The 25,524-nt window shown below is 45.7% G+C and overlaps 1 protein-coding gene across 1 annotated transcript in view; it reads left to right on the forward strand.

The window, feature by feature from the left end:
- The window catches only part of Slc7a14 (solute carrier family 7 member 14), a 115,305-nt gene extending 99,685 nt beyond the window's left edge, over window positions 1-15,620 (forward strand). The window contains exons 7-8 of the mRNA XM_031376490.1: window positions 279-1,156; window positions 15,204-15,620. Of these exons, the coding sequence (XP_031232350.1) occupies window positions 279-1,156; window positions 15,204-15,526 (1,201 nt within the window). The 3' untranslated portion in view covers window positions 15,527-15,620. The remainder of the gene's footprint in view (window positions 1-278; window positions 1,157-15,203) is intronic.
- The last annotated feature ends 9,904 nt before the right edge of the window (window positions 15,621-25,524 follow it).

Below are 25,524 nucleotides of genomic sequence, written 5' to 3' on the forward strand. Positions count from 1 at the left end.
CCCCACCCATGTAACAAAGGACTACCTTCTCTGGCCTCAGTGGGAGTGGATGCACCTAATCCTGTAAAGTGAATTCTTTGATGTGATATATACGATCCAAACTTTGGAAATGGTGTAGCAGACAGAGGTAAAAACAGAAATTAACCAGAAGGGCGGGGGCCAGGAGGAGCTAACCACAGCAAGTTAACATACTACAGCAGTTCAAACATACTGGTATGTTAGAATTGGTCACCATGGGTACTGCGACCCTTAACCCTATGCCTGCACCTTCCCTCCAGGTTCCTGGCTCACGTGAGCTCCTACACAGAGACACCAGTGGTAGCTTGCATCGTGTCAGGATTCCTGGCGGCTCTCCTCTCTCTGCTGGTGAGCCTGAGGGACCTGATAGAGATGATGTCCATCGGCACACTCCTCGCCTACACTCTGGTCTCTGTCTGTGTCTTGCTCCTTCGATATCAACCTGAGAGCGACATCGATGGTTTTGTCAAGTTCCTGTCCGAAGAGCACACCAAGAAGAAGGAAGGCATTCTGGCTGACTGTGAGAAGGAGACTTGTTCTCCTGTGAGTGAAGGGGAGGAGTTTTCCAGCCCAGCCACCAACACCTGTGGGGCCAAAAACCTGCCGTCCTTGGGGGACAATGAGATGCTCATAGGGAAATCAGATAAGTCCGCCTACAACGTCAACCACCCCAACTACGGCACTGTGGACATGACCACAGGCATAGAAGCCGATGAATCAGAAAACATCTATCTGATCAAGTTGAAGAAGCTGATCGGACCCCGTTACTACACGATGAGAATTCGGCTGGGCCTTCCAGGCAAAATGGACCGGCCCACAGCGGCGACCGGGCACACGGTGACCATCTGCGTGCTCCTGCTGTTCATCCTCATGTTCATCTTCTGCTCCTTCATCATCTTTGGCTCCGAGTACATCTCAGGCCAGAGCTGGTGGGCCATCCTTCTGGTTGTTCTGATGCTGCTGATGATCAGTGTGCTGGTGTTTGTAATCCTGCAGCAGCCAGAGAACCCCAAGAAGCTGCCGTACATGGCCCCCTGCCTCCCCTTTGTGCCTGCCTTCGCCATGTTGGTGAACATCTATCTCATGCTAAAGCTCTCCACCATCACGTGGATCCGGTTTGCGGTCTGGTGCTTTGTGGGTAAGCAATGTCTTCTGGGGCCTTGGGCATTCCCCTGTTCAGGTCTTGACCAAGCTTATCCCAACATTGTGCCCTAACTGGATACCACGCCTCCATCCGGCTGATTCTAGGGACCCATGCTTTCCTCATTGGTCAATAAAGCCAGTTACCCCTGTTCTGCCTGATACGCTCTTGGAAGAACGATGCCCTATCAATCCACTACTTCATTAAATTATCCAATTACTGAAAGTTCTTCTTGTGTGAGAATAATTAGTGTCAGAAAAGGTGTTCTCAAAAATGAGTACCCATTTTTTAAAGACATAACATTACTAAAGAGAGATATAATAGGATGTGGGGGATGGTTGGCTGGATTCCTATCTTAGAAACTAGAAATTCTGGTAAATTATAAAAGAGTTCACTGATCTTAATTTGGCCAAATTAAACTGAAAGATCACAGTCTAGCTTTTTAAGTAAACAAAGTGTGAGCCAAGTGTGGATTGGGGCATTGTTTTTCTGACACAGCTTTTGTCATGGCACCATTTTACATCTGTCAGTTCACACTGGCTTTTATAAATAGCCCCCAAGGTCCTTACATCACCCTGTCAAATGCCAGTGGAAGGTGTCTGTCACGCTCCCATGCTTGCCGACCTTCGTCTGCCATTGATGAGTGGCCCGACTCTGTAAAGCCTCTGCCATCTTCTGATGCAAACGCATGTTATTCTCAAAACTCACTTTCACTGACTTCAAGAGCCCCATTCTTTACAAAGAAATCTAATTTGACTTTGTGGTCCATTTGTATTACATTTTTGTCCCATGTTGATTCAGTCTGACCATGGATGAGGTGGCTGGGGATGGATCAATGATAACTTGAGACAGGCATCTAAGCAAATTTTAAAGTTCATCTTTTCACCGCTCTTGTCCTTGGTAGTCCTGAGGATCCCTAAATACTTAGAGAAGGAGCTTTGCAGAACAAGAGAGTTATACACTAAGCATTCCCTGCCTAATAAAGCAAGAGAAATAGCCATGGATTCATTGGTCAGGTTGAAGTGACAGGCATTCACATTGATTAGCAGCCTGTCCACTACTTGAGGCCAGTGTGAGCCTAGAACAAAGCACTTGTGGAATGTGCTCAAGAAATACTTGTTAAATGATAGTGAAGTACTTCTCAGAGGAGAGAAAAGTGAGAATTGCCAGAAAGTACTTGGAAAAAAATAGGATGTGGGTGGGGCCTGAAGGAAGATGTGGGTGGGGCCTGAAGGAGGATGTGGGTGGGACCTGAAGGAAAGATGTGGGTGGGACCTGAAGAGAAGATGTTGGTGGGGCCTGAAAGGAAGATTTGATGAGATGGAAGTCAGAAAAACAACAACCAAAAGAAATGGCTCGTTTCTCTAAGAGAGTCCAATTCTCCAGGCCACACTGTATCTTCCTAGAGCATTTTGTCCCAACCTTTCCGTCTTTAGTTTAATTCTCTGTTTTAGGGGGATTTCTCTAGAGGACTTCCCACTGGCTCACTGATATTTTCTCCGTTTGTATGCTTTAGTAACACGTTCTCATCTCTCTTCACACTTGTCTGTACTGTAGCTAGCCAATGGGGGGGGGGGCTGCTCTAGACAGAAGTGACTGAAGTGGGTAGAAAGATTTTAGTTATATGACTGTCAAGCGAATGAAAACAGGTATCAATACATGTTCACAGGCTCATTGAACAAAGCCAGAAGCGCTTCTGCATACAGAAAGCTGTTGCCCATAGCCAGGTGCCCATCCCATGAGTCATACTGCAGCTACTTTGAGAGACTGTTTACATGAGCTTTCTAGAACATTTAATAATTCTGCTTTCACATTAAAGTTCTCTATGGGGGTGCTGTGATTTCACCAGCACTCATGCTTAGGGAGACACTAGAGGTCAGTGGTTCTCAGTCTGTGAGCCACAACACTCTGGGGGTCATATATCAAATGTCCTACATATCAGAGATTTATATCACAACCTATAACCATGGCAACATTTCAGTTATGAAGTCACAATGAAGTAATTTTGTGGTTCGGGGTCTCCACAACATGAGGAACCCTGTTATACGGTAGCAGCGCTAGGAAGATTGAGAACACTGCTATAGATGATTTTTTTTTTAATTGAAAATGAAACAGTAAAGAAAAGATCATTGATTCGTAGACACAAACCCTTTGTCTCGTAGGAGCAATTAAAAACACAGTGCTAGTTACAAGCTACTGTGAGGGCTTGCCTCCCTGTTTAAACTCTCATGGCAGTCTCCATTGTACAGATAACGATGACACGGCAGCTTCTACTTAAGGGTATACAGTCAAAGCCTACAGAGCTAAGGCTAACACTCTGGGGGGCGAGCATTCAGGGTCCCTCATCAGGGCCATCACAGGGCTTGGTGAGACAGTGCTTACCTGGTAAGAACAAACATCTGGCTTTGACCCCTAGCATCACAAACAAACAGTGTGCTTCTTCTATTAGAGCCCCCCACCAAGGCCACTATGTTAAACATACGCCCTGTCACCACCTCTGTCCCAATCGATTTTACAGAGGAGTAAACTAACACTCCAAAACGTTAGATAACCAAAGTTAGTGGAAGAGTGGGTTCTTGAATCCAGGATACCCACACTTTAGTTCTGAGATTCGTTCTCACCCCACCTCTGCACAAACTTTCTTATTCGATCTGAATGTTTGGTGGGGTTAAATTGGCCCTGAATTCCTGGGCATATATATCATCTACGTGCATGGTTCTGGGCCTCAGTTAACAGTCTGCTGCTATTGCTGTTTTAAGTTCTTGAGTAATTCCTGAGCAGGAATCCCACGTTTTTATTTTGCACAGAGACTCACAAATTTGTAAGGGATTCTGTATCACATCTCTGGTTCCCATGGTACCAAAAGGGCCCATGAACAGTGAACAGTGCCAGGTTCACATCGAAGCCCCGTTCCAGCCTTGACTTATAAGTTTAGAAAATTCACATAACTTCATGGAGTTTTGGTTTATTCATCCGTGAGAAAATGATGGAGAAAGTAATAAGAAATACTTATCTCCTGTTTTTCTTTAAAGCTCTGAAGTGACTCTTTGTCCACTGACTTGGGCAGGCTGGCTATCACACAGCAGAACACAATGTGAACCATCCCCAGCTCCAGGGGCCCTGCTTGTTATCAGGCAAAGGAAAAACTCCCTGAGCGTGGTCAAGCATGGAGTATTATTTTAGAGCTTCGGCGCCAAGAAATTTTTAATGTGGAGCCAGGTTTTCAAAAATCTACAGTCTTCTAAATCAATACTTCCTGAAATGTCATCTCAAACAACCAGCGGTGCTAATACCATGGTAGGCTAGCTAGGATGCAATTTAAGATTTAACAAGGCTTCTAGGTGATTCAAAGTCACATTCAAATTTGAGAGCTGTTGTTATGGAAAGAAGACATTACCAAGCAGGGAAGGTAATTTAATTACAAAATCTGTTTTGCAAAAACAAAATTTCTCCTATAAAAGTATAGCCATCCCATAGCCCCAAATTGGGTTATAAAAATACTTAATGATCTTACACAGTTACAATAAATATCCCTCCTCTGAATCTGTGAGGCTCCCAGACACCCGGCTGTTTCTTCAGCTTTATGCCCACTGTAACTTTCCTAGGAAGAACAGTAGAGATTATTTTTAAATGAAGCCTCTTATGAAATCAACTGCTTCTTGACAAAATTTCCATGGTTAAAAGCTGAGTCATAATGGGATGATGTTCTGAGACATGCTCTGTTATCCTGCCTTCTCTAAGTGAATCTTAATCAGAGGATTTCTGTAACACACTGTTTTCTGAGCTTTGACCTTCAAAAGAGCATAACTCACCGAGCCCCAACAAGATTTCCCGGCATGTCCTTGCCATTAGACAAGAGAAACGATACAAACAACAAGTGTTCATTAATCCCAACAAAGTGAACCCAAAGCCGTGTTCGGTGTCTCTCCCGGGAGTACATGTGGGCTGGTAGAGCATCTCCAGGGGTCAAACACCATCTCAGGAACTCTGACGTACTAGGGTGGGAACATGGCAAGGCGGGATGCCCCAGAGTCTCTTTCAGGCCCGTCCCTCTCTCCCCAGGGCTCATATAAAGAATTCATTATCAGGTAGCCTAGCTCACCTTTACCATGAGAATAGCCATGTTTTCATTTATAATTTATCCAGTCCCCCTGAGGAAGATGAAGTTTGTTTTTTACATTTAGAAGACAGAACTAGGGATTTGGACAATGTGTTTTATGCCAGGATATAAATATTCTTTTCTTCCTACTGTTTGATTGTTCGCTCATGGAGGCAATGTCTTTTATATCCAAGACCGGCCTCTAATTCTCTGTGCGGCACCAGATAACCTTGAACTCTGGACCCTCCTCTACCCACCTCCTTAGTTCTACAAGCATGATGCACCACCATGGTGGTTGGGTGCTGCAGTACTAGTGATCAGACCTGGGTTTTTGTGCTGGGTAGGCAAGCATTCTCCCAAAGCGAACCTCATCATCAGTCCCCAAAATGTAAACATCCCCCCTGCTGGTCTTTGTGTGAGCTGCCATCTAGAATACTATTGGAAAGTAATAGGAAACTGTCCTTATGAGGAAGGAAGGGTACTGAGATAGCCAAATTGGTGAAGTAATGTCCACACTGACATACTTCCTGGAGGAAGAGGAGAAAGCAATCAGCTTTTCAAGGTCAGTCATGCTCAGGAGAGTGAAGCGCAAGTCACGTAGGCCTCACGGGAAGGCAACAGGGATCGTGGGTGCTTAGGAGAGACTACGGAGATGAAGCTGACCTAAGGCCCTCTGTCTACAGAAAGAGGGCGGTGCTCTGGACACACACAGGCAAGCATAGACAAGGAGGGCCAAGGGAATCAAGGGGCTCTGCCACCAGACTCAGGTGAAAGAATGTCAGGAGAGCGAACTATGGGAGCGGTAGAGGCCCTGGAGCCAGTGTGTGTGGTACACATGGAACGCCAAGCCTTTGGCTTCTGCCCTCCAACACTGTTGGTGAGATAGTGGTGATGCACCACAATGCAGGCTCCATTCTGGTCCCCTTGTAAATTGTTCCCATTTTGGTCCTGATAAATCAAGCTGAGGTGAATATTCTTTTACTGGTCTTCAGTGGGCAACGGACACATTTTTCTTGAGTCTCTGTGTGCCGTGAGATTACAAATTCATAACATTGGATTTTCGACTCAATTATCAGCCATCACAAGGCTCAGATAAAAACAGGGTCCCAACTGCACCTTACCATGAGACACCTGACTTCACATTAGACCAAGTGTAGGGCCGGATAGAGCTCCTCCCATCCAGCCTGCTCTTCCTGGTCACACATTAAACAAACCTCACTGTTATTACAATCGACAGGGTTCGTGGTGGTATGTAAAAAAATAATCAGGAAGGGTAGGAGCTGGTGGGGATTGGGTGGGTGGGGCGCACACCTTCTCATTGCACACAGGTCTCTCTGTTCCTGCCCTGGCAAATGTCTGTTTTGGAAACCTGATCCCAGAACAGTGAAAATAAAAGGCCCTTTGGGCATAACAGAGCGCCTCAGCTATCTGCTGGAGCAGGGCTTCCTGCTGGAAAGCGCACCCTAGGAAGAGGTTGCTCCACCCAGCCTGGGGTCAAGTGACCTTTCAGCCCAAGCACCCGCTACAGGCAGAGGACCAGGCACTCCCTTGGGACTCTAGAGATCAGAGGCTCAGTGTTGGCGCTCTAGTTTGTGCCTGCGGAGTTGGCATTCTGCTCTTACTGTCTATCCCCCACTCAACCCCATCTCTTTTCAGGGGTGAGTTTCCTTGCAGCTTTGCCTCCCTCCATAGGACACAGGGTGCCTCCCCTGTACCCCACCCAGGCCTCCTTTCCCTTGAAGCTTTGGGGTCATGTGCTTAGCTTGCCCAGGGTGGAGCCACATAAACTGGGAAGTGTTTAGTTAGCTAGCTGGTGCACAGGCACCCTGGCATCTTGAAGGCAAATTCAACAGAGTCTCTTCCCTGGAAATTCCTAGGTGGAATAGGAACGGCTCTCATCTTCTAGCAATAGCAGTGAGCTCCCGGGGGCTGTTCTGATGGCTCATTTGTTGTGTGGTTAACTCCTCTAGGCTGATATCTAATACGATATATATTTGTGAAAAGCTTTGAGATCACAAAGTATCTATTGTGGAAAGAAAGTCCATTCATTCACGGGAAGCGGGGGTCTTCATCTTGTCTAGCCTGAACCTTCCCCAGGTACATTCTCCACCAGGGAATTTTATCTGGAAAAAGAAGTCAAAGCTTCCCTTTGAATATTTTTCTTCACTGATCCTGTCCAAGGACATGTGGCCATTACCCTGCTAGGGACCAGTGTTGACCTTGCACCTATTGTTGAGCTGCCAATAGGCTTCAGTGCTTCACTTCTGACCACTGTCTGCCCTTACCACCCCGGATACTCCACCAATACCCATTATGTGAGACATCACCAGCTTAGCAGCAGAGTGTCCAGGACCCTGTTAAACACAGGCACTTTCTCCCTTCCGAAAGTCTATCCCACCTGGCATTAGGTAATCAACGCTAGATATAACACATGCAATAGGAAATCAATAATTTAAAACACATAAGCAGCAGCAGAACCAAATATCCAAGTAAAATAAAATACCACATTCATTAACTAGCAGCCTTATTCCATATACCTCCATATAAAACTTTAACTCTGGGTTCTGCATACCACAGAAAACACATTGCCTTTGTCTTTCTGGGCTGGCTTATTCATTTATTACAATAATTTCCAGTTGTATCTGATTTCCTACAAATGTCATGATTTCATTTTCTTTAACTGTCTCATAAAAAAAGGTATGTGTACCATACTTTCTTTATCTGTTCATTTCTGGGTAGTCTTCTCTTGATGGTCCATGTCTTGGCTATTGCGATCAGTACAGCTACAAACATAGATATCTCTGTGGCGTATTCACCTGGAATCCTTCTTTTATGTACTCAGACTGGTGGAGCTGGGTCCTATGGTAATTCTGTTCTCAGTTTTTGAGGAACCTCCACACTGACTTCCACACTGGCTGCATACATTTACATCCTACTAGCAGTGGGGGGAGGGGACTTCCCTTCCCCCACCTGTGTTTGCTGTCATCTATTTTCTCTGCTTGTTTTTATTTTTTGTACATTGGCATTTTGCTTGCATTTATGTATATATGAGTTGCCAGATCCCCTGGAACTGGAGTTAAAGACAGCTCTGAGCTGCCATGTAAGTGCTGGGATTTGAACCCAGGTCCTCTAAGCCATTTCTCGAGCCGTCTCCTAACCCCCGTCATCTATTTTCTTACTGATGGTCATTCTGACTGGGATGAAATGAAAACCTCAAAGCAGTTTCAATTTGTGTTTCCAAGCTAGATAAGGATATTGGACACTTTTTCAAGTAATTCTTAGCTATTTGTGTTTCTTCTTTTGAAAACTGTCTCGTCAGTTCATTGGTACATTTATTGACTGAATTATTTGGTGTTTGGGTGCACACTTCTGTAATTCTTTATGTATCCAATACCAATCCCATCTGATGTACAGTCAGCAAAGATCTCTGTTTTGTACAACCATTTTGGTTTTAAGCTTGGTTCTACCTCTGGTTTATACTAATAGCCAAACCCACCCTCAATGGAAAAAGTTTTGCCATCTACAAATTTTTACAAAAGAATATGATTCAGGCCTGGTGACAGTCATAAGTAAAAATGTTCCCAAACTACTTAAAACAAGGCTGTCACCATTAGAGTAAGAGAATGTCTCGCACAGTGAGGGATGTTTGCATCACGCATGTAAGTATCATGAGGAATGTTCAACACTGCTGTCTGTCAGTTAATGTGTGAAAATAGTACTATCCTACAATGAACATTGAAATATTTTCAAACTACCTAAAGCAGGGAGTGTAAGCTGGGGTTGGGGGGGGAAGTGGCTGCAGGAGCTCAATGAATATTGTGTCATTCTTTGCATTTCTGTATATTCTTAAAATACTTCAGAAAGAAGGCTCAAGATCTCTGGCCACGTGGCTCGGGGGTATATTCATTCCTAGTATGTTCAAAATTCCAAATTCAACCCCCCAGTACAACAACAACAAAAAAAGATGATGTTCAAGAAAACAAAACTGTGCCCCACGGGCGTCAACCTCATCTGTGCTCTCCAGGATCTCTCCTGGAAAATGGAGCAGTAGAAGTCAAAACCTGCAGAACCCAGGAAGGGTGTGTATGTGCCTGTGCGTGTATGTGTGCTTATGCATGTGTGTGTATGTGTGTGTGTGAGTGTGTGTGTCTGCATGTGTGTATGCCTGTGCGTGTGTGTGTGCCTGCATGTGGGTGAGTGTGTGTGTCTGCACGTGTGTGCCTGTGCGTGTGTGTGTGTGCCTGCATGTGGGTGTGTCTGTGCGCGTGTATGTGTATGCCTGTGCGTGTGTCTGCATGTGTGTATGCCTGTGCATGTGTGTGTGCCTGTGCGTGTGTGTCTGCATGTGTATGTGTCTGCATATGTGTGTATCTGTGTGTGTGTACCTGTATGTGTGTGTTTGCCTGTGCGTGTGGGGGGGGTGTCTGTGTGTGTGAGTTTGTGTGTGTATGTGTGTGCATGTGTGCGTGTGTGCCTGTGTGTGTGAGTGTCTGCATATGTGTGTGTCTGTGCATGTGTGTGTGTCTGTGTATGTGTCTGTGTGTGTATGTCTGTGTGTGTGTCTGTGTGTGTGTGTGTGTGCCTGTGTGTGTGTCTGTGTGTGTGTGCCTGTACGTGTGTGTATGCCTGTGTGTGTGTGTGTGCGTGTGTGTATCTGTGTGCATGTGTGCATGTGGGTATGTGGGTGTGGGTGTCTGCGTATGTGTGTGTCTATGCGTGTGTGTGCATGTGTGTGTGCATGTGTGTGCGTGTGTCTGTGTGTGCGTCTGTGTGTGCATCTGTGTCTGTGTGTATGTTTGTGTGTCTGTGTGTGTGTCTGTGTGTGTGTCTGTGTCTGTGTGTCTGTGTGTGTCTATGTGTGTGTGTGTCTGTCTCTGTGTGTCTGTGTATGTGTCTGTGTCTGTGTGTCTGTGTGTGTGTGTGTCTATGTCTGTGTCTGTGTGTATGTGTGTCCATGTATGTGTCTGTGTATGTCTATGTCTGTATGTTTGTGTCTCTGTCTCTGTGTGTGTACGTGTGAGGCATGTTGTGGAGAACAAAGGTTGACTGCAGTGTCTTCCTTGATTATTCTTTACCTTAACTTTTACTATTTATTTATGTATTTATATATTTATTTGACACAAACTATCTCATTGAACCTAGAGCTCACCAGTTTGGCTAACCAGGTTGGCCACCTATGTCCACCTCTCTAGCTCTGGGATTATAGGCATGTGCCACTGCACTGGCTTCTTACATGGATTCAAAGGATTCAAATTAGGTCTTCCTGTTTGTGCATCAAATACCCAGTTTACCCATCTTTCCAGTCCCTAGTGCCTTATTTTTCTGTATCTCAGTTCCCTGCCCATGAGATGCAGAGTCCCTCTTTCTCTGTCTGTGTGTGTGTGTTTGTCCCTCTGTCTGTCTGTCTGTCTGCCTCTCTCTCTCTCTCTCTCTCTCTCTCTCTCTCTCTCTCTCTCTTTCTCTCTCTCTCTCTCTCTCTCTCTCTCTCTCACACACACACACACACACACACCTCAGTACCTATATAGAATTTTGAGTTCCTGGAGAGACATGCACTTTGACTGTGACCAGAGGCTCTGGGCACACAGTGCTGTGTGAAGGATGGCTTAGGTGACTCGGGATTCCCAGAATTCCTAAGGTTGCAGTAACAACCTTATGCCTCTTTCTCTAAGCCAGCTGAGAAAAGAAGCTGAAACACAAAGCTCTGCTTCCACACTGCAGGCCTTCAGCCTACTGTTTACTCTTCCACACAAAGCCCTTGTTTATGTGACCGATGGCAGTTCACCCTTGCCTCTCTCTCCCTCCCTCGCCCTCTGCATTTGTTCCCTCTGGTGCTTTGTCCTCTCCACTTTTTCTCTTCTCCCACCTTCTCTCTACTTCACACCAGTCTTCCTGAATTAACTCAGGGGCCAGGAAAAAAAAAGCAAACAGAATGTAAGATGCTAAAAGATGGTTCTGTCCACCCAGGCTGCCCATCACAACAGGAGCATTTGAAATGTATATTGGCAAGGATTAACAAGCCTTTGAAGCTGTAGGGGATGCCACAGCAAACATGAAAAGACCCATTAGCATAGCTGTGGCAGGTATGTATGATACATGCTCCTTCTGGGCCTAGCACTCCCAAAGAACACATAGACTTAACTCTTACTGAATATTTACTGCAGTTAATAATGTGTCGTCAGTCAGCTTGGGAAGGGGAGTGTGAAGAATTGGGTGTGCAAAAGACCTTACCCACAGAGAAGGCTGGTTCTGTCCCTTGCAGAGCCAAGCATGCCACCTAATGTCCCACTGCCTCTGTTTGTCCTGTAAAATGAAGTCATTGGATACATTGTTCACCTATAGAGTAATCTCTGGCTCCGTTATCTGTGATGTTAGAGCCATTACGTCATGACCCATAACAGGAGCCTACCTGACTCTCACATGCCTGCTCTGGGACAGAGGAAAGTGTGCCAGAACAAATGTCACCCAGTAACTGAGTCACAGTGACCCTGTAGGGGCAGGGACGTGGAAGCAAGGGAAATCGAGAAGTGGTGGGTTCAGTGGGTAAAAGAACCACCTGTAAACTGGATCAGAGGAGAAGGGGGGAGGGGAGGGAGAGAGAGGGAGAGGAAGGAGAGGATGAATGTGGCAGGAGTAAGGGGCAAGGCTGGGCACCTCTGCCTGGATGTCCAGGAGAAATGAGCAATGATGAAAAACTAAGCCAGAGAGATGTGCTGCTGGGCCCACCTGGTCACGTGCAATCCTCAGCTCCCAGGCATGCTCCAAACAGGCTTTCTCTAAGCATACACACACTGGCCCTTTTAGAGGAAGTTTGAATGGGGGTCTGGTTCCACACTGAGACTACCTCCACCCTGCACCCCCCAGACAATAAAGACTCCCCCACCCCACCCCACCCCTACCCGCAAAGATCAGGCTGCTATTTGAGCCCAAATATCTACATCTGCAAACGATTAACTCCAGGCTTTATTACCAATTAGGACCATAAATCTCTGCTTACTTTGGCTCCTGCAAAGTTGATTTCACTGACTGGTGGGGGGCTGGAAGGGACAGGGAGAAAGTCATTTGAGACAAGAGGGGAGAGATCCAGGCTTAAAGAGACATGCTTCAGATTCAAGATGGAGCACAAGTTTCAGGGACCAGACCAGGAAAGCTGGCTAGATTTTCCTTCAGAGCAAACAACTGAGCATATGGACAGGGTCAGCAGAGATAAAGGGGCTGACGCTGCTGTCAAGAGATGCTGGGCTTCAGTGTCCACACCATGGCCTCATTTTACCCCCAGGTTGTCCACTAATCACAATGACGCTCGGGGACAGGGGTTGGTTTTGTTTGAGTTTTCTTTTGGGTGTTATTCTCCGTGAGTGTTAAGTATGCTGAATGTGCGTATGATATGTGCACACATGCTTTCAAGTGTTCAGACCTCTTAAAGAACATTCAGAGATTAGCAGAGTACATCCAGTGTCCTGCTCCATCACCCTCTACCTTATTCACATGAGACAGGGTCTCTGGCTGAATCGTAAGCAGAAAACTCCAGCAGTCCTCCCATTCCTGCGTCTGTCACCCATTTTCACCATTACAGACACATGCATGGCCACTCCAGCTGTGTTTGTGTACGTGTGTGTGTGTGTGTGTGTGTGTGTGTGTGTGTGTGTGTGTGCTGAGATGAAAACTTGGGTCTTCATGCTTGTGTAGCAGGTACTCTTGCCCACCAAGCAAGCCCTGCTTCTCACAGTTTCTAGACTAGAAGGTTTACAAGGTAAAATAAACCATGGGTCCAAGGTTATGTCTGTTAGAATGACAAGAGACTGGATTTAAACCCAGATCCCACATTCTTATAATAGGTTCCCTAAACCTTGCCTTTACAAACTCTGAATTTCAAGGGATTTTTCTAATTGAAAAAGGGGGCTAATATGCTTTTCAAAAATATCAAGAAGAAATATCAGACATGTGAACAATGTGTTTTACCAGCAGGATGAGTTTCTTTTTGAAGAAAAGAATGAAGTCAATGCAAAGACAGTACACCAGTCTTGTGTTCATCGGGAATTCTGGTTCATTCATTTAACAGACATTAAGGACCAGTTTTTGACCAACACTATACCCTAGAAGCGCCCAGTGCAGATAATCATGACCGATGTCATACGGACCATAATAGTGGCTCATACCATTAGGCAGTCTGGAAGTCCACATTCGGGGTCAAGGACAGGTCAGTCCATTGGCGAGTGTGAAGCACCAAGATAAATCAGAACACTGTGTGTCTATTACTAAGAGGTGGAACAGGTGCCAGGCAGGGCCTTCCATGGAGGCAGGGGATAACAAAATGTTCTGAGAAGGTTCAGACCTTAGGGTGGCTTGGGCAGAAGCATTCCATGCAGCAAAGGCAAACCCATGACCAGAATTAAGTATCTACTCCAGGAAGAGCAGTGTTGTCCTTTCCATGAAGAAAGTGATCTGGAGTCAGCCTGCCACCAGGTTATTGGCTGGGCACCCCCGGGCATTGATGTCATATCTAAAGCTCAGCGTTGGTCTCTGCTGTTGGCAGATATGGCACTCAGCAGCAGCTGTGGTCAGGTTAGCGTTGGTGAGTGGGAGTCCATGCTGGTGAGCCCATGCATAACCTCTGTCTCGACCACCACCACTTTGTTCACAGGCCCACTGAGCAATGACAGGGACGACTAGGGAAAGAGGCTGACCGTCCACAGAGCAGGTCATCCTATCCTGATTATTGAACTCCTCCTCAGCTGAAGTCACGTTCTGATGAGCATTTTGCAAGGGATGGAAGGGTCTTTATGTCCTTCACCCATTTGCAGAGCTCTACCCACACACTCCCCCACATTGTCTTTCTCACCAGTTTTCCAACCACGCTCTTTTGGAATCTCTGACCAGCCAATCCATCAGCTACATCCCACCCCATTTTCTCTAATAAAGCCACACCTCCTAATATTTTCAGATAGCACCATTCCCTGGTGATTGAGCATTCAAATGTATTAGTTTATGGGGACCATTGTCGTTCTGACTCCCATAGGACTGTATCTCAGACCTGTAAGTACAAACCAGGGCAGAGGATGCAGATCCCTGGTCTATAGCTCTGTGAGAGTAATGATGGGGGGGTGGGGTGATGGGAGGAAGGTGAGGGCTAAGGTGACTGAAAGGGCTAGATCCTGTCTAAAGGGGCAGCTATCTTTCACCTTCAACTAAAACCTGACCACCGCCACCACACACACACACACACACACACACAGAGAGAGAGAGAGAGAGAGAGAGAGAGAGAGAGAGAGAGAGAGAGAGAGACCCCCAAGAGTTCGAGCACACTGCCTCGGAACCCTTAGCAGAAACTGTAAGTATGGGCTGCCGTACACTTCTTCTCTTCAAGTTACTCTGGCAGTGTTGTTGATTGGTTTTCCTTTTCTGAAACAGGTTCTTACCACTCTGGCCTTGAACTCTGGTCCTCTGCCCTCAGCCTCTTCAGTGCTAGAATTACAGATATGCCCCACCACGCTCTGAGATCTGCCAGTTTTGTGGCTGAGCTTGGCCGTGGAGGCTGGGCCGGTTGGTGGACGGCCTGTTGGTGGGCGGCCCATGTTTGTACCCGTGTATGCGGAAGCCAGAGGTCAACCTCAGGTGTCTTTCTTCTGGAGTCGTTGCACCTTAGATTTGAGACTGGGATCAGAGTCCCGTCACTTTAGCCTGGACGGCTGGCCAGTGGGCCCCAGGGATCTGCGCGATCCTTCCTCCCTAGAGCTCTGATTATTAGCTGGGACCGCCATAAGGGGCTTTTAATGTGGACTCTGGGACTAGAAGGGGCATTAACCGCGTCATTCCAAAACACACGGTAGATCTAAGAATGTACATCACCCCAGCCCTAGTCACGTGTGATCTCCCCAGGGGCCCAGGACCCTAAAACAACTGCTTATTCATTGTGCTTTAACACCCCATCCCACCTCCCAACAGGTATGCTCATTTATTTCGGGTACGGCATCTGGAACAGCACCTTGGAAATCAGCGCCCGAGAGCAGGCCCTGCACCAAAGCACGTACCAGCGCTACGATGTGGATGACCCCTTTTCTGTGGAGGAGGGGTTCTCCTACGCCACCGAGGGCGAGAGCCAGGAGGACTGGGGTGGGCCAGCGGAGGACAAAGGCTTCTATTACCAGCAGATGTCAGATGCGAAGGCAAACAGCCGGACGAGTAGCAAAGCGAAAGGCAAAAGCAAACACAAACAGAACTCGGAGGCCCTGATTGCAAATGATGAGTTAGACTGCTCTCCGGAGTAAGGCTAAACCGCTCGCTAGCTCGCTAGCTCGCTCGCTCGCGCGCGGGAGCCTAGAGAGGGTGGTTTATTAGTAAATCAGCTGTGTGCCAGAAGGTGGAAACTTCTTCCAACTCTCATTTCACAAACCCAGCCTTCCCTAAGGTCCATCCCCAGGCATAACCTGTCATTTGCTATTTTTGCTGTTCAGGGGAGTTCCGTTGAAGGATTTTACCCAGGGCCCTTAACTAGCCAGCCCTCTTGTTAAACAAACAAACAAAAAATCAAAATCAAAAGACTACATGAAATTCTATGTTAGTGAGATGCCCAGCCGATGGCAGCAAATGTCTGCTTTGCAGGAATGGATCTTTGTGCTTCTTACTAAGACGGAGGACACTTCCTCCGTCCCAGCTGAGAACACAGCCCGGGGATGGAGCCCCAGAGGTGGCTGCGGTGCAAGGCAGCTGTCAGCCCACCCAGAGCAGCGCTGTGAGCTACTCCCCCAGGTCACTAGGTCAGGCTGCTTCAGGACTTTCTGTTAGCAACACTGTGTCCTTCTATCTCAGCTCCCCTACACTAACCGTGGAGGAGACCCAGCCTTCTCCTTACTCACCAAAGTTCTTACAGTTTCCAGACTATAAATTTAGGATCCAGAAAGGATACAGGACTCTGAGAACACATCCCTCATAAAGCACCCATGCAGACACAAGAGTGTAATAAGACGCACTATCAGAGCTCAAGAAAAAAGATAAAGGCTTAGATAGCAATCTCTTGCAGAGGTCAGAAAGGCATTGGCAGACACGATCTGTCTGTCATGCATTCCTTTATACCAGACTTTAAGTTCCTGCCTCTATGGTAAAAGGGCAGAGGTGGGGTGTGACGCCATGCCTCTGATATGCCTGGGATAAGTAGGCTATTTGTTTTACAATCTGATAAAAAGTCTTTGCAAGAAGAAGTAACTCAGCCACTGAGATCACGTTGCAAATCCTACTTCATATTTCTAAAATTATAAAATCTGCAGGGCTTTTTTTCCAACCTAGGCAGCCACTTGGCTGGTTGCTGCTGTGTTGAAAACGGAGGTGTGGAAGGCCAGGGGCTTAGGTCATTCAGCTCAGAGAGATCACATTCCCACATGGACCTCACTATTCTGAAGAGCTCGCTTTTAGAGTATTTTTCTTGTTCTTTCCCAAAGTACTTTCACAGAGCCCCCAGGGAAATGCTACCTGAAAACATTTAAGTGTGGGCCACCGAAAGGATGCTTAAAAGGATTTCCCCAAAACAGGATAGATGAATTTGCAACAGGAAGAGCCTGTGAGTCATGTCCCCCTGACAGTCATGGATCCTGTGGCTTCAACGGCAGGTGTACCTGTATGCGAAGACAACTTTCCTCACAGTAAGATTTTTGTGAGAATTTTCTGGAAGTGGGGCAAAGAGCAAATCCCCTCTTTATCATCTGCCAAAACCTGAAGCTCACGCTTTCTTGGCATGTACTAGAGTTACTGAGAGAAGGTGCACTTACTGTTAAGCTAACTCACTGAAATACACCAATGGCTAAGTGGCAGGCATAAGGAGACCTGTAACTTCCTCCCTTGGAGCTTACACTACAGGAAGGTGCAGCTTTGGAGCCCCACGACCAATGCAAGAGGCTTCAACATAACAGAAAATTATCAGTTGAAACTATTTTTTAAAAGACAATGCTTTTAGATAAATTGCATACCATGCCCCTAGTGTATGCCATTGCACTCAAATAACTGCAGTTTTTATATCACTTCATATTAATTACATAGAACCCAGTATTCATTGTATCATTTTTTTATGTAATGTCTGGCAAAACTGTGTTTCCTCTTGCCTACATTTAACCATCATGATCTACTGCCTGGCCTGCAACAAATCACCCTGGAGAATTCACTGTCAAATAATGATGTCATGTTTGGTAATACTAAGTTTTAAACTGGTTTAGGAGCAAGAAATCTGCCTAGTTAAATAGCGTCTGTTAAGCTGGAGCCGCATCTAGATAGACTGTGTAACCTTCTCTCCTTTAGGTATGTTTAGAAGAAATATGGATACAAAGTGACAGATCATGTAAGTAGAAAGTTTCCTTTTACTGATGGTGTTGAGGTATAAAAGTAGCAATAGTCTGGCGACAGCTGAGTGCACCCTCTATAGCATAAGAAGAAAGAGCAGGGGCTATATTAGTTAATGCCATTGGTGTTGATTCTGTGCAGAGCCAAGGAATGATTCTCATTTCATAAGCCATTTGTCTCGGTTAGTAGCTTTGGATGTTTTTGCTCTCTTCATTTTTCTAACATTGTCAGGGTTATCTCCTTAGCTATCTTGGTTTTTAAAAAATATGCTTTGGAAAGTTTTCTCAGGTACATAGCAAGGTTCTCAGCTCTTATCGAAGAGTCCCAGGTTTCACAAGACAGTTTTCAAATACCATCAACCACAGAAATGACAATATTAGCATTTTCCTAACATATCTGATCACTGTATTTGTGAGGCTTCATTAAAAGAAGGATTACTTTATAAATATTTATCGTAGGAGATCTCTTCTAGTGGGTTTCAGTGTGTGTAAAGCCAATAATTTAGTATCTTTGTATTCTATTTATTTACCAATACTCTGCATCATTTCAGAAAGATTGGAGGCAGCTATTAAAATGCACATGCTCCAAAACAAAAGGTGAGAACACAACTGAAACAGAAGAGAGGGTAACGCGAAGCCAGAAGTGTGTGTAGTGCACAAGTGCAGAACTCTCAAGGGCTTGGCTACACTTTCCAGAGAAGGGCATCTTAGAAAATAAGAGACTTGTCAGTAATGACAACCAGCACTGCTACATGATTAAAAATAAGCCTTTCCAGCCAGGCTGTGGTGGCATACGCCTTTAATCCCAGCACTTGGGAGGCAGAGGCAGGCGGATTTCTGAGTTCGAGGCCAGCCTGGTCTAGAGTGAGTTCCAGGACAGCTAGAGCTACACAGAGAAACCCTGTCTCAAAAAACCAAAAATAAATAAATAAATAAATAAAAGCCTTTCCCCCATGAAGGTTGGGTATTAAAATAGCACAGACCACTAACGTCCACAGATAAGCTTCAAGCCTAAATTGCACTAGCTACATGTGCCTGCTGGATAGTGGCTATCAAGAAATAGCTGGAGAGCGTTGGCTCACATCTTTAACCCCAGTGCTCAGAGGCAGAGGCAGGCAGATCTCTGAGTTCGAGGCTAACCATATCCACAGAGTTCTGAGATGGGCAGGGTTACACAGAGAAATTCTGTCTTGGAAGAAAAAAAAGAAAAAAGAAATGTCTTATGATCAGTTGCATGGGAAAACTGAGTGAATGAATGAAATAGAGGGGAATCAGCTACTCTGCAGTTATTCACAGCGTACCTACTGTGTGCTCTGGTGTATCCTGATGCCATAATATGTAAAGGGTTAGCTCCTAAGAATGAGATCTGTGGCTGGCCAGACAGCTCACGGGGGTCAAAGGTGTGCCTAACCTAGTTCTACTTTGATTCTTGGAACCTGCACGAATATGAAAGGAAAGAGCTGACTCCACATCATTATTCTCTGATGTGGGTGTTCTGGAACACATGCACACACACAAACACACCGTGCATGCATATGCCTAATCAAAAACAAAATTCTTTGAAGAAATTGAATATATTTAAAGTAGTATCAAAGGTGGCAGGTGAGATGAAGATGCTAGTAGGCTATTCAGGTTTAAATGTGTGAAAAAACCTCCACAAATTGGAAATAGCAAGGAATAAGGTATACACATGCAGCCTGTGGAAGCAGCAGAGTCATCCTGACGTAGAACTGGAAGACAAAGCCTAAGGCAGACTGTGAGTGAGCGCTGTCCTCTGCGTGGTGTGTTCTCGGCCTTCCTCAAGACAAGTAGCTAGTTTGACTGGAGCTGTAATTTATATGTGATTCCCATGTGACACAGTAAAACTAAGACTGCAACGGCAAGGCCACAGGTTCTCCGAGGGCAGAGAGTGCTTGGGCAGGGAGTCAGGCAAGGATGGACTTGAGAAAAACTGGGCGGTGGCATCACTGCCCTGACAAGGAGCGGACAGTCAGATATACTGAGTTCCTTAAACGGGCTAATGAAACAAACCACAGACTCAAAGGGACATACTGCTCTCCCTTCTTTATGAGATCCCATGTTTACCTTAAGAAACATAGAGTCTTCTAGCCTGCAAACCCACAACAAAGTTTTTAGCCAGGCGTTTCTTTCAAAGGCTGGATCTAACAACTTCTTATGTGACATGATCGGAACAGTAAGATCTCTGCTCCTGGCTTGACTCAAGTTGAGCACTAGACTGCTTTAAAGTAGAGGGAGACGTTGGATGTTGGAGTTGTGCATAGAATCTGGGCCTGCCTCTTAGTAAGGGCAGTCATGTGCCTCTGTGCTGGTCATAGCTAAGATTCAGTCACTTGAATAAGACCAAGAGAAATAAGACCAAGAGAAAATAAGACCAAGAGAAATATCTACAGTGCTGAAAGGACTTCGGGAACTTGACGCCCTTTAAATCACTCTCATTGGAAAGCACATTACCAGAGACTCCCTCTTCTAAATATACAGAGTCATAAATAGAATTTCCATCTGTCTGAGTATCCACCCGAGAGACGAGGGGAAACCAGCGTCCCGTTTGCCACTGGGTTTTTACCAGGAGCCTGGGGAATCCCTGAGACCCAGACACAGGTTTCCTACCTTATGTCTAATGCTTGTGATATAAAGTCAAAAGTCAGGAGATAAGCTGAAGCCAGATGTTTCAGGGAGCCCCGGGGGCCGTGGTCCATTCTTAGACTCCAGTCTTCACATAGGGAGTAGGCCAGAGCTGGCTTCTATTTCCCATGGAGAGGGATAGGGAAGAAAGCTAGGAAAAGAGGTGGTGGGATTTCTCTGCACTCTCGTGCCTGTTTCAAAGAGACTTGTTAAGGCAGGGGTTTCTAACACATCTTTATGAAGCCTCCCTCTGTCAGCCCTGCTCCTGGGTACTTCTTTAATGCTGATCATTCGTTTATCTGCAGAGATGCCCTTTGTGGACCCTAAGGCCAGCGGTCGATCAGCAGTGGCCTGACCTTGGAAAAAGTTCCCAATTTCAGTTAGCATTATTTCAGGCTAGACACAGCATCCCAAGCAACAGTCTCCACACCCGCAGGACCAGAGTCAGTCTCCTCCCAGAGCTGCCTCAGAGTATATATATGTTTGAATGCTGACAGACAGACAGTAAAGGACCTCTGCCATTCTTGGTCCTACTTTACTTTCTCTAAAACGTTTGAACAAGGACCGATTCTTTTCGTTATTTTTTTAGATCCTCAAAAGCAATTTCCTTTCTGAACCACTTTCCTCACCGCCACCCCTCTCATTTCGTTTCAACAACTCACGAGTCACTCTGAAACACTTGGGCATGTACCTCTTGCCAAAATTACTTCCCTAAGAAATATAGGCCATGGAGCTGGAGAGAGAGCTCAGTAGCGAAAAGCACCCAGCACTCTTCCACAAGAGCTGCGTTTGATTCCAGCACTCACAAGTGGCCCCAACTCCAGCACCCTCTTCTGTCCTCCTCGCGTGCACATACACACAGCCACATACACATACATTTTTTTTTAAATAAAAACAATTCTTTGAATAAATATGAGATATTCTCTTTTCCTGTTTAGGGATTAAAAGCCCCCAAAGCATTTAATTTAAAGTCTACCAGACTTTAAATGATATGGCGTGTTGTATTCCGCCATATCAGCTAGAATAGTGTTAAAGCCGCTCATCAGTACTATACAATGCATGGAATCACAGCCCAAAGGAGACTTCCACAGACACCAGGCTCCTGACCACAGGTTGCTCCAACCTCTTACTCCTTAAGAACATTTAGTGCAGGTTAGATCACATAGAGAAGAAGGACGGTGTTCTGTTAGAAGCAGGAAGCAGGGGTAGCCTGGGCTTCTGTTGAGAACCCCCTCTGTGCTCTTTCTTTGTTTCTGTTTCCACTTTCCTGACATTAACCCCGGTGGTTTTAGCTAAAAGAAACTGGGTGGTGTGCATTTTGTGAGAAGCACAGACTCTGAAGGGCTGGGTTCATTCTGGGGTTGGGATGATGGTGTCCCCACCCACGGACATCCACTGGGTGTGGTTGCTGATTACTGATCATGTTCACAGTCATAAAGTTGAGACTTCACATTGGAAATCAAAAGCACCCGCTTTCCCAAGCAGAGACACTGTTAATGTTTGTAAACACACCTAAATACCTCAACTCTCTGGGCTGAGAAAGGGAGCTGCAGGCTTTTAAGAGGGCGGTTAAGGTACTCACTCCACGAAGTCACACCATCCAGACCCCGACATGCTAGAGTTTCTCACGGTGGAGAAGTAACACAACCATTCAATCTTTATCCCAAAGTTATAAATATGACCTGTAAATTTCACTCACTTGGTTCTGTTTCGTTGGGTCCTTAGAAAGTATGACTTGCATTTGCAGATGGTAATTTCTAGTGTGCTCCCTGCCACTTCTTTTTTTTTTTTTCCTGTATGAAATTGCTGTATTGTTACCGTGTGTTCGTTTTGTGGTTCCTAACTCCCATTGGTGCACCATACAATGGGGTATTGTAATGTTCCATGATGAAAGAGATAATATGCAGATGTACTATAAAGTGTGTTTTATTTTCAAATGACTGTGGCGTTGATAATATTTTGATTTATCGAAATACTAAGGGAAAGTTATAAATTTACCAAAATGTGTATATTTTAATAAATGCATAAAGCTTTATTGTGTGCCTTTACATTTAAATTTTTGGTTATTAAAAAGAAAAGTCAGAAACAAAACTGTCTTGGCTGTTAAATATTCATAGTCATGATGTGAAACTTTTACTCGGGAATCTATCTACCAGGGGAGAGAGGGGAGAAACGGGCAATTTCCCTGCTATTTCATCTCACAGTGCCATTAAGCCTGCAGCCTTAAAAGACACGGAAGGGCTCCCATTTAAAATTACTCTCATTATTATGGAACATTCATTTTCAGCATCAAAATACCCTTCAAATCACAGCTTATCGACTAGTAAATGTAAACTTGCAGAACATCAGAACCACAAAACCTTTTATGTTCACTTTTCTCCTTGGAGGACGGCACAGAATATCCGCTCCAGTGGAGTCTCCAGGAGAATCTTTCTCTGGCCATGTTCTATGTGCGGACACCACCCCAATCCCAAAGCCATAGCATCCCCGCCCCCCAGTATGATCCCCTCAGTAAGATCATTATGGAACATTCAACTCATGTTTTCCTATCCATTTGAAAACAAGTTAGGAAAACATTATCTTCCCACCATCCCAGCCCGGTCACCATGGCATAAATGGTGGCTTCATATTGTCTGTTTCGATTCCACAGAATTACACCTGATAACTATCCAGGCCTGGTGACATTTCCTATAATCTCAGCACTGGTGAGATAGAAAGCAGAAACATCAGAGTTCAGGTAGTGTTGAGCTACATTGCACGTTCAAGGCCAGCCTGAGCTTCCTGAGACCCTGTCTTGTGGGGAGAAAAGACAGGGCTAAAAAGATGGCCCAGTAAGTTCAGATCCCCACCATCCATGTCATCCATGTGCAGTCAGATGTGTCTGTATGCACCTGCAACCCCAGCATTCCTACAGCAAGAAAAGAAAGAGAAACAGGAGAATCCCTAGAAGCCCCAGAAACCCAAGGACCAGCTAGCCTGTTAGATGCAGTGGTAAACAACGAAAGACCCGTCTCAGACAAGGTGGGAAGTAAGGACAGACAGGCACCCAAGGTTGTCCTCATCATCACACATGTGCACACAAAAACTTACATGATCTCATAAGGAAGGAAGACAGCAGTGAACGTAGCATATTCTGGTTCATCAATGGTATGGCTACTCCCTGGACAGCTGACCTCTAAAGAGGACTGGCCCATCTTGTCACCTGGCCTTTGGGATGCTTATTGTCCAAGTCCACAGTCTGACACAACAGTTGTGACTTTCCTGCAAGCTGGTGCCTCTCCATTCAGAATCAAAGCCTTTGCTGGTCCACTTTAGAAGCCATGGCATGTGGTCCTGAGACCTGAGGGACCAGATGTGCCTCTTCAGGCACAGGTATGCAGCCATCCCCTCCTCCAATAACACACAGTCATTTCTGAGCTCTGCTCATGGAAGCATTGAGCCAGAGTGTAACACAGATTCTCTTTTTTTTTTTTTTCATTTATTTATTGTATATGAGTACACTGTAGCTGTCTTCAAACACACCAGAAGAGGGCATTGGATCCCATTACAGATGGTTGTGAGCCACCATGTGGCTGCTGGGAATTGAACTCAGGACCTCTGGAAGAGCAGCCAGTGCTCTCAACCACTGAACCATCCCTCCATCCCCAACACAGATTCTCTTAAAGATAATGAAAAGCTTTTCATACAACCATTACTGAAACATCTATAGGCTAGTAATGTGAGGATGTTAGATAAAAGGTAATAAACACAGCTAATTGTTCTATTAATTTTTATCTTTTAAATTTTTTGTTGTATTACATTTTACTATCTGTGTCCTTGAGATAATTTATAACTCATCTGTGTAAAGGGGCTACTAGACAGTGATGCTCCCTCCCCCCAATTCTAGGAGGGCTAGTTTTCATCACTAGCTTGCAATTAGCCATGGTGGTAGTGGTTTCACTGTGTAAATTGACAATTTTTTTTAAAAGTGGATCCTGCTTTTGGTGAGGAGTTTATTATGCACACATTTAACTGCACATCATTCCTTACGAGGTTTCTAACTAAGTATAGCACTAACCCACCCACTGCTAGGGGACATCCCTCTCCTACCATAGCAGCTACCCTGTGGGGGGAGGTTGAAAACTAGTTTCCCTTCTCCACCCTCCCTCTGTTTCTCTTCTCCTTCCCATCATACATTGAGAACAGCGGGTAGGTATGCAGTCATCCTGTAGGCTGACTAAACCTCTCTATTGCAAAGTGTCCTTTGCCTTGGAGGTTCTTAGTCTCGTAACCAGTAAAATGATTACCCAGTTTTTTTTCCCATTGAAGAAACTGCAAATCACACCATAAAGAGGTCACGGGCCAGCCTGGGATCAGAAATTACTGATATTAAAACTGACTAGATTAATACTCTCATGGATCTCACAAGTAGAAGGCAATTGAACACATGTTGCAGTGCGGATAGATTAACAGACACGTGAACTGCCATAGTTGCTAGGGAAAATAACATGACACTATCTCCAAAGTACTCTACCGGGAGTCACCATATGATCCAGCAATTTATATGGGATGTGTTATATGTATGCAGAAGAATTAAAAGCAGGGTCTCACAGGTGTGTGGCCACCCCTGCCCACACAGCTAAACCAGGAGTGGAACCCAGGGGCTCCACAGTGGATCAGCAAAAGTGGCAAAGCGCCACAATGCAATATTCTACACTCAGAGGGATAGGAAACCTGACACAGGCCACGGGATGAATTCGGAAAACGTTCTGTTACCTGAAATGAGACCGTCATAAAACAGCGCGTGCTGCAGGATTCCACTCCCATGGCCAAGCGCTCCAGAGGGGCAACGGTCAGGTGAGGGGCGACAGTGAGGTTAGGGGATGCATGCAGACTTTCACTTTTGCAAGATGCGGAGTTCAGGAGGGAGTGCTGGCGGTGGCAGGCGCGAAGCAGCCTCAGAGCTGCTTCAGAAGCAACAGAGGCAACAGTTCCTTAAACTATAACTTTAAAACTATTTTTTAAATCAAATATTTAAGGGGCTGAGCATGGGGTCCTGAGTGCAGATTTCCAGAACCCATGTAAAAAGCCAGGCACCGGCAGATCACTGGCAATTCTTAGCTCTGGGGAGGCAAAAGTAGTCAGGGATCTGGAGTTCTCTTGCTGGCCAAGAAGCCAAGTCAGCGAGCTCCCAGTTCAGTGAAGGGGTCCTCCCTCAAAACGATGATGATGATGATGATGATGGTGATGGTGATGGTGGTGGTGGTGGTGATGGTGGTGATGGTGATGGTGGTGGTGGTGGTGGTGGTGGTGATGGT

The sequence above is a fragment of the Mastomys coucha genome, unplaced genomic scaffold (assembly GCF_008632895.1).
Source record: "Mastomys coucha isolate ucsf_1 unplaced genomic scaffold, UCSF_Mcou_1 pScaffold17, whole genome shotgun sequence".
Classification (NCBI taxonomy): Eukaryota; Metazoa; Chordata; class Mammalia; order Rodentia; family Muridae; genus Mastomys; species Mastomys coucha.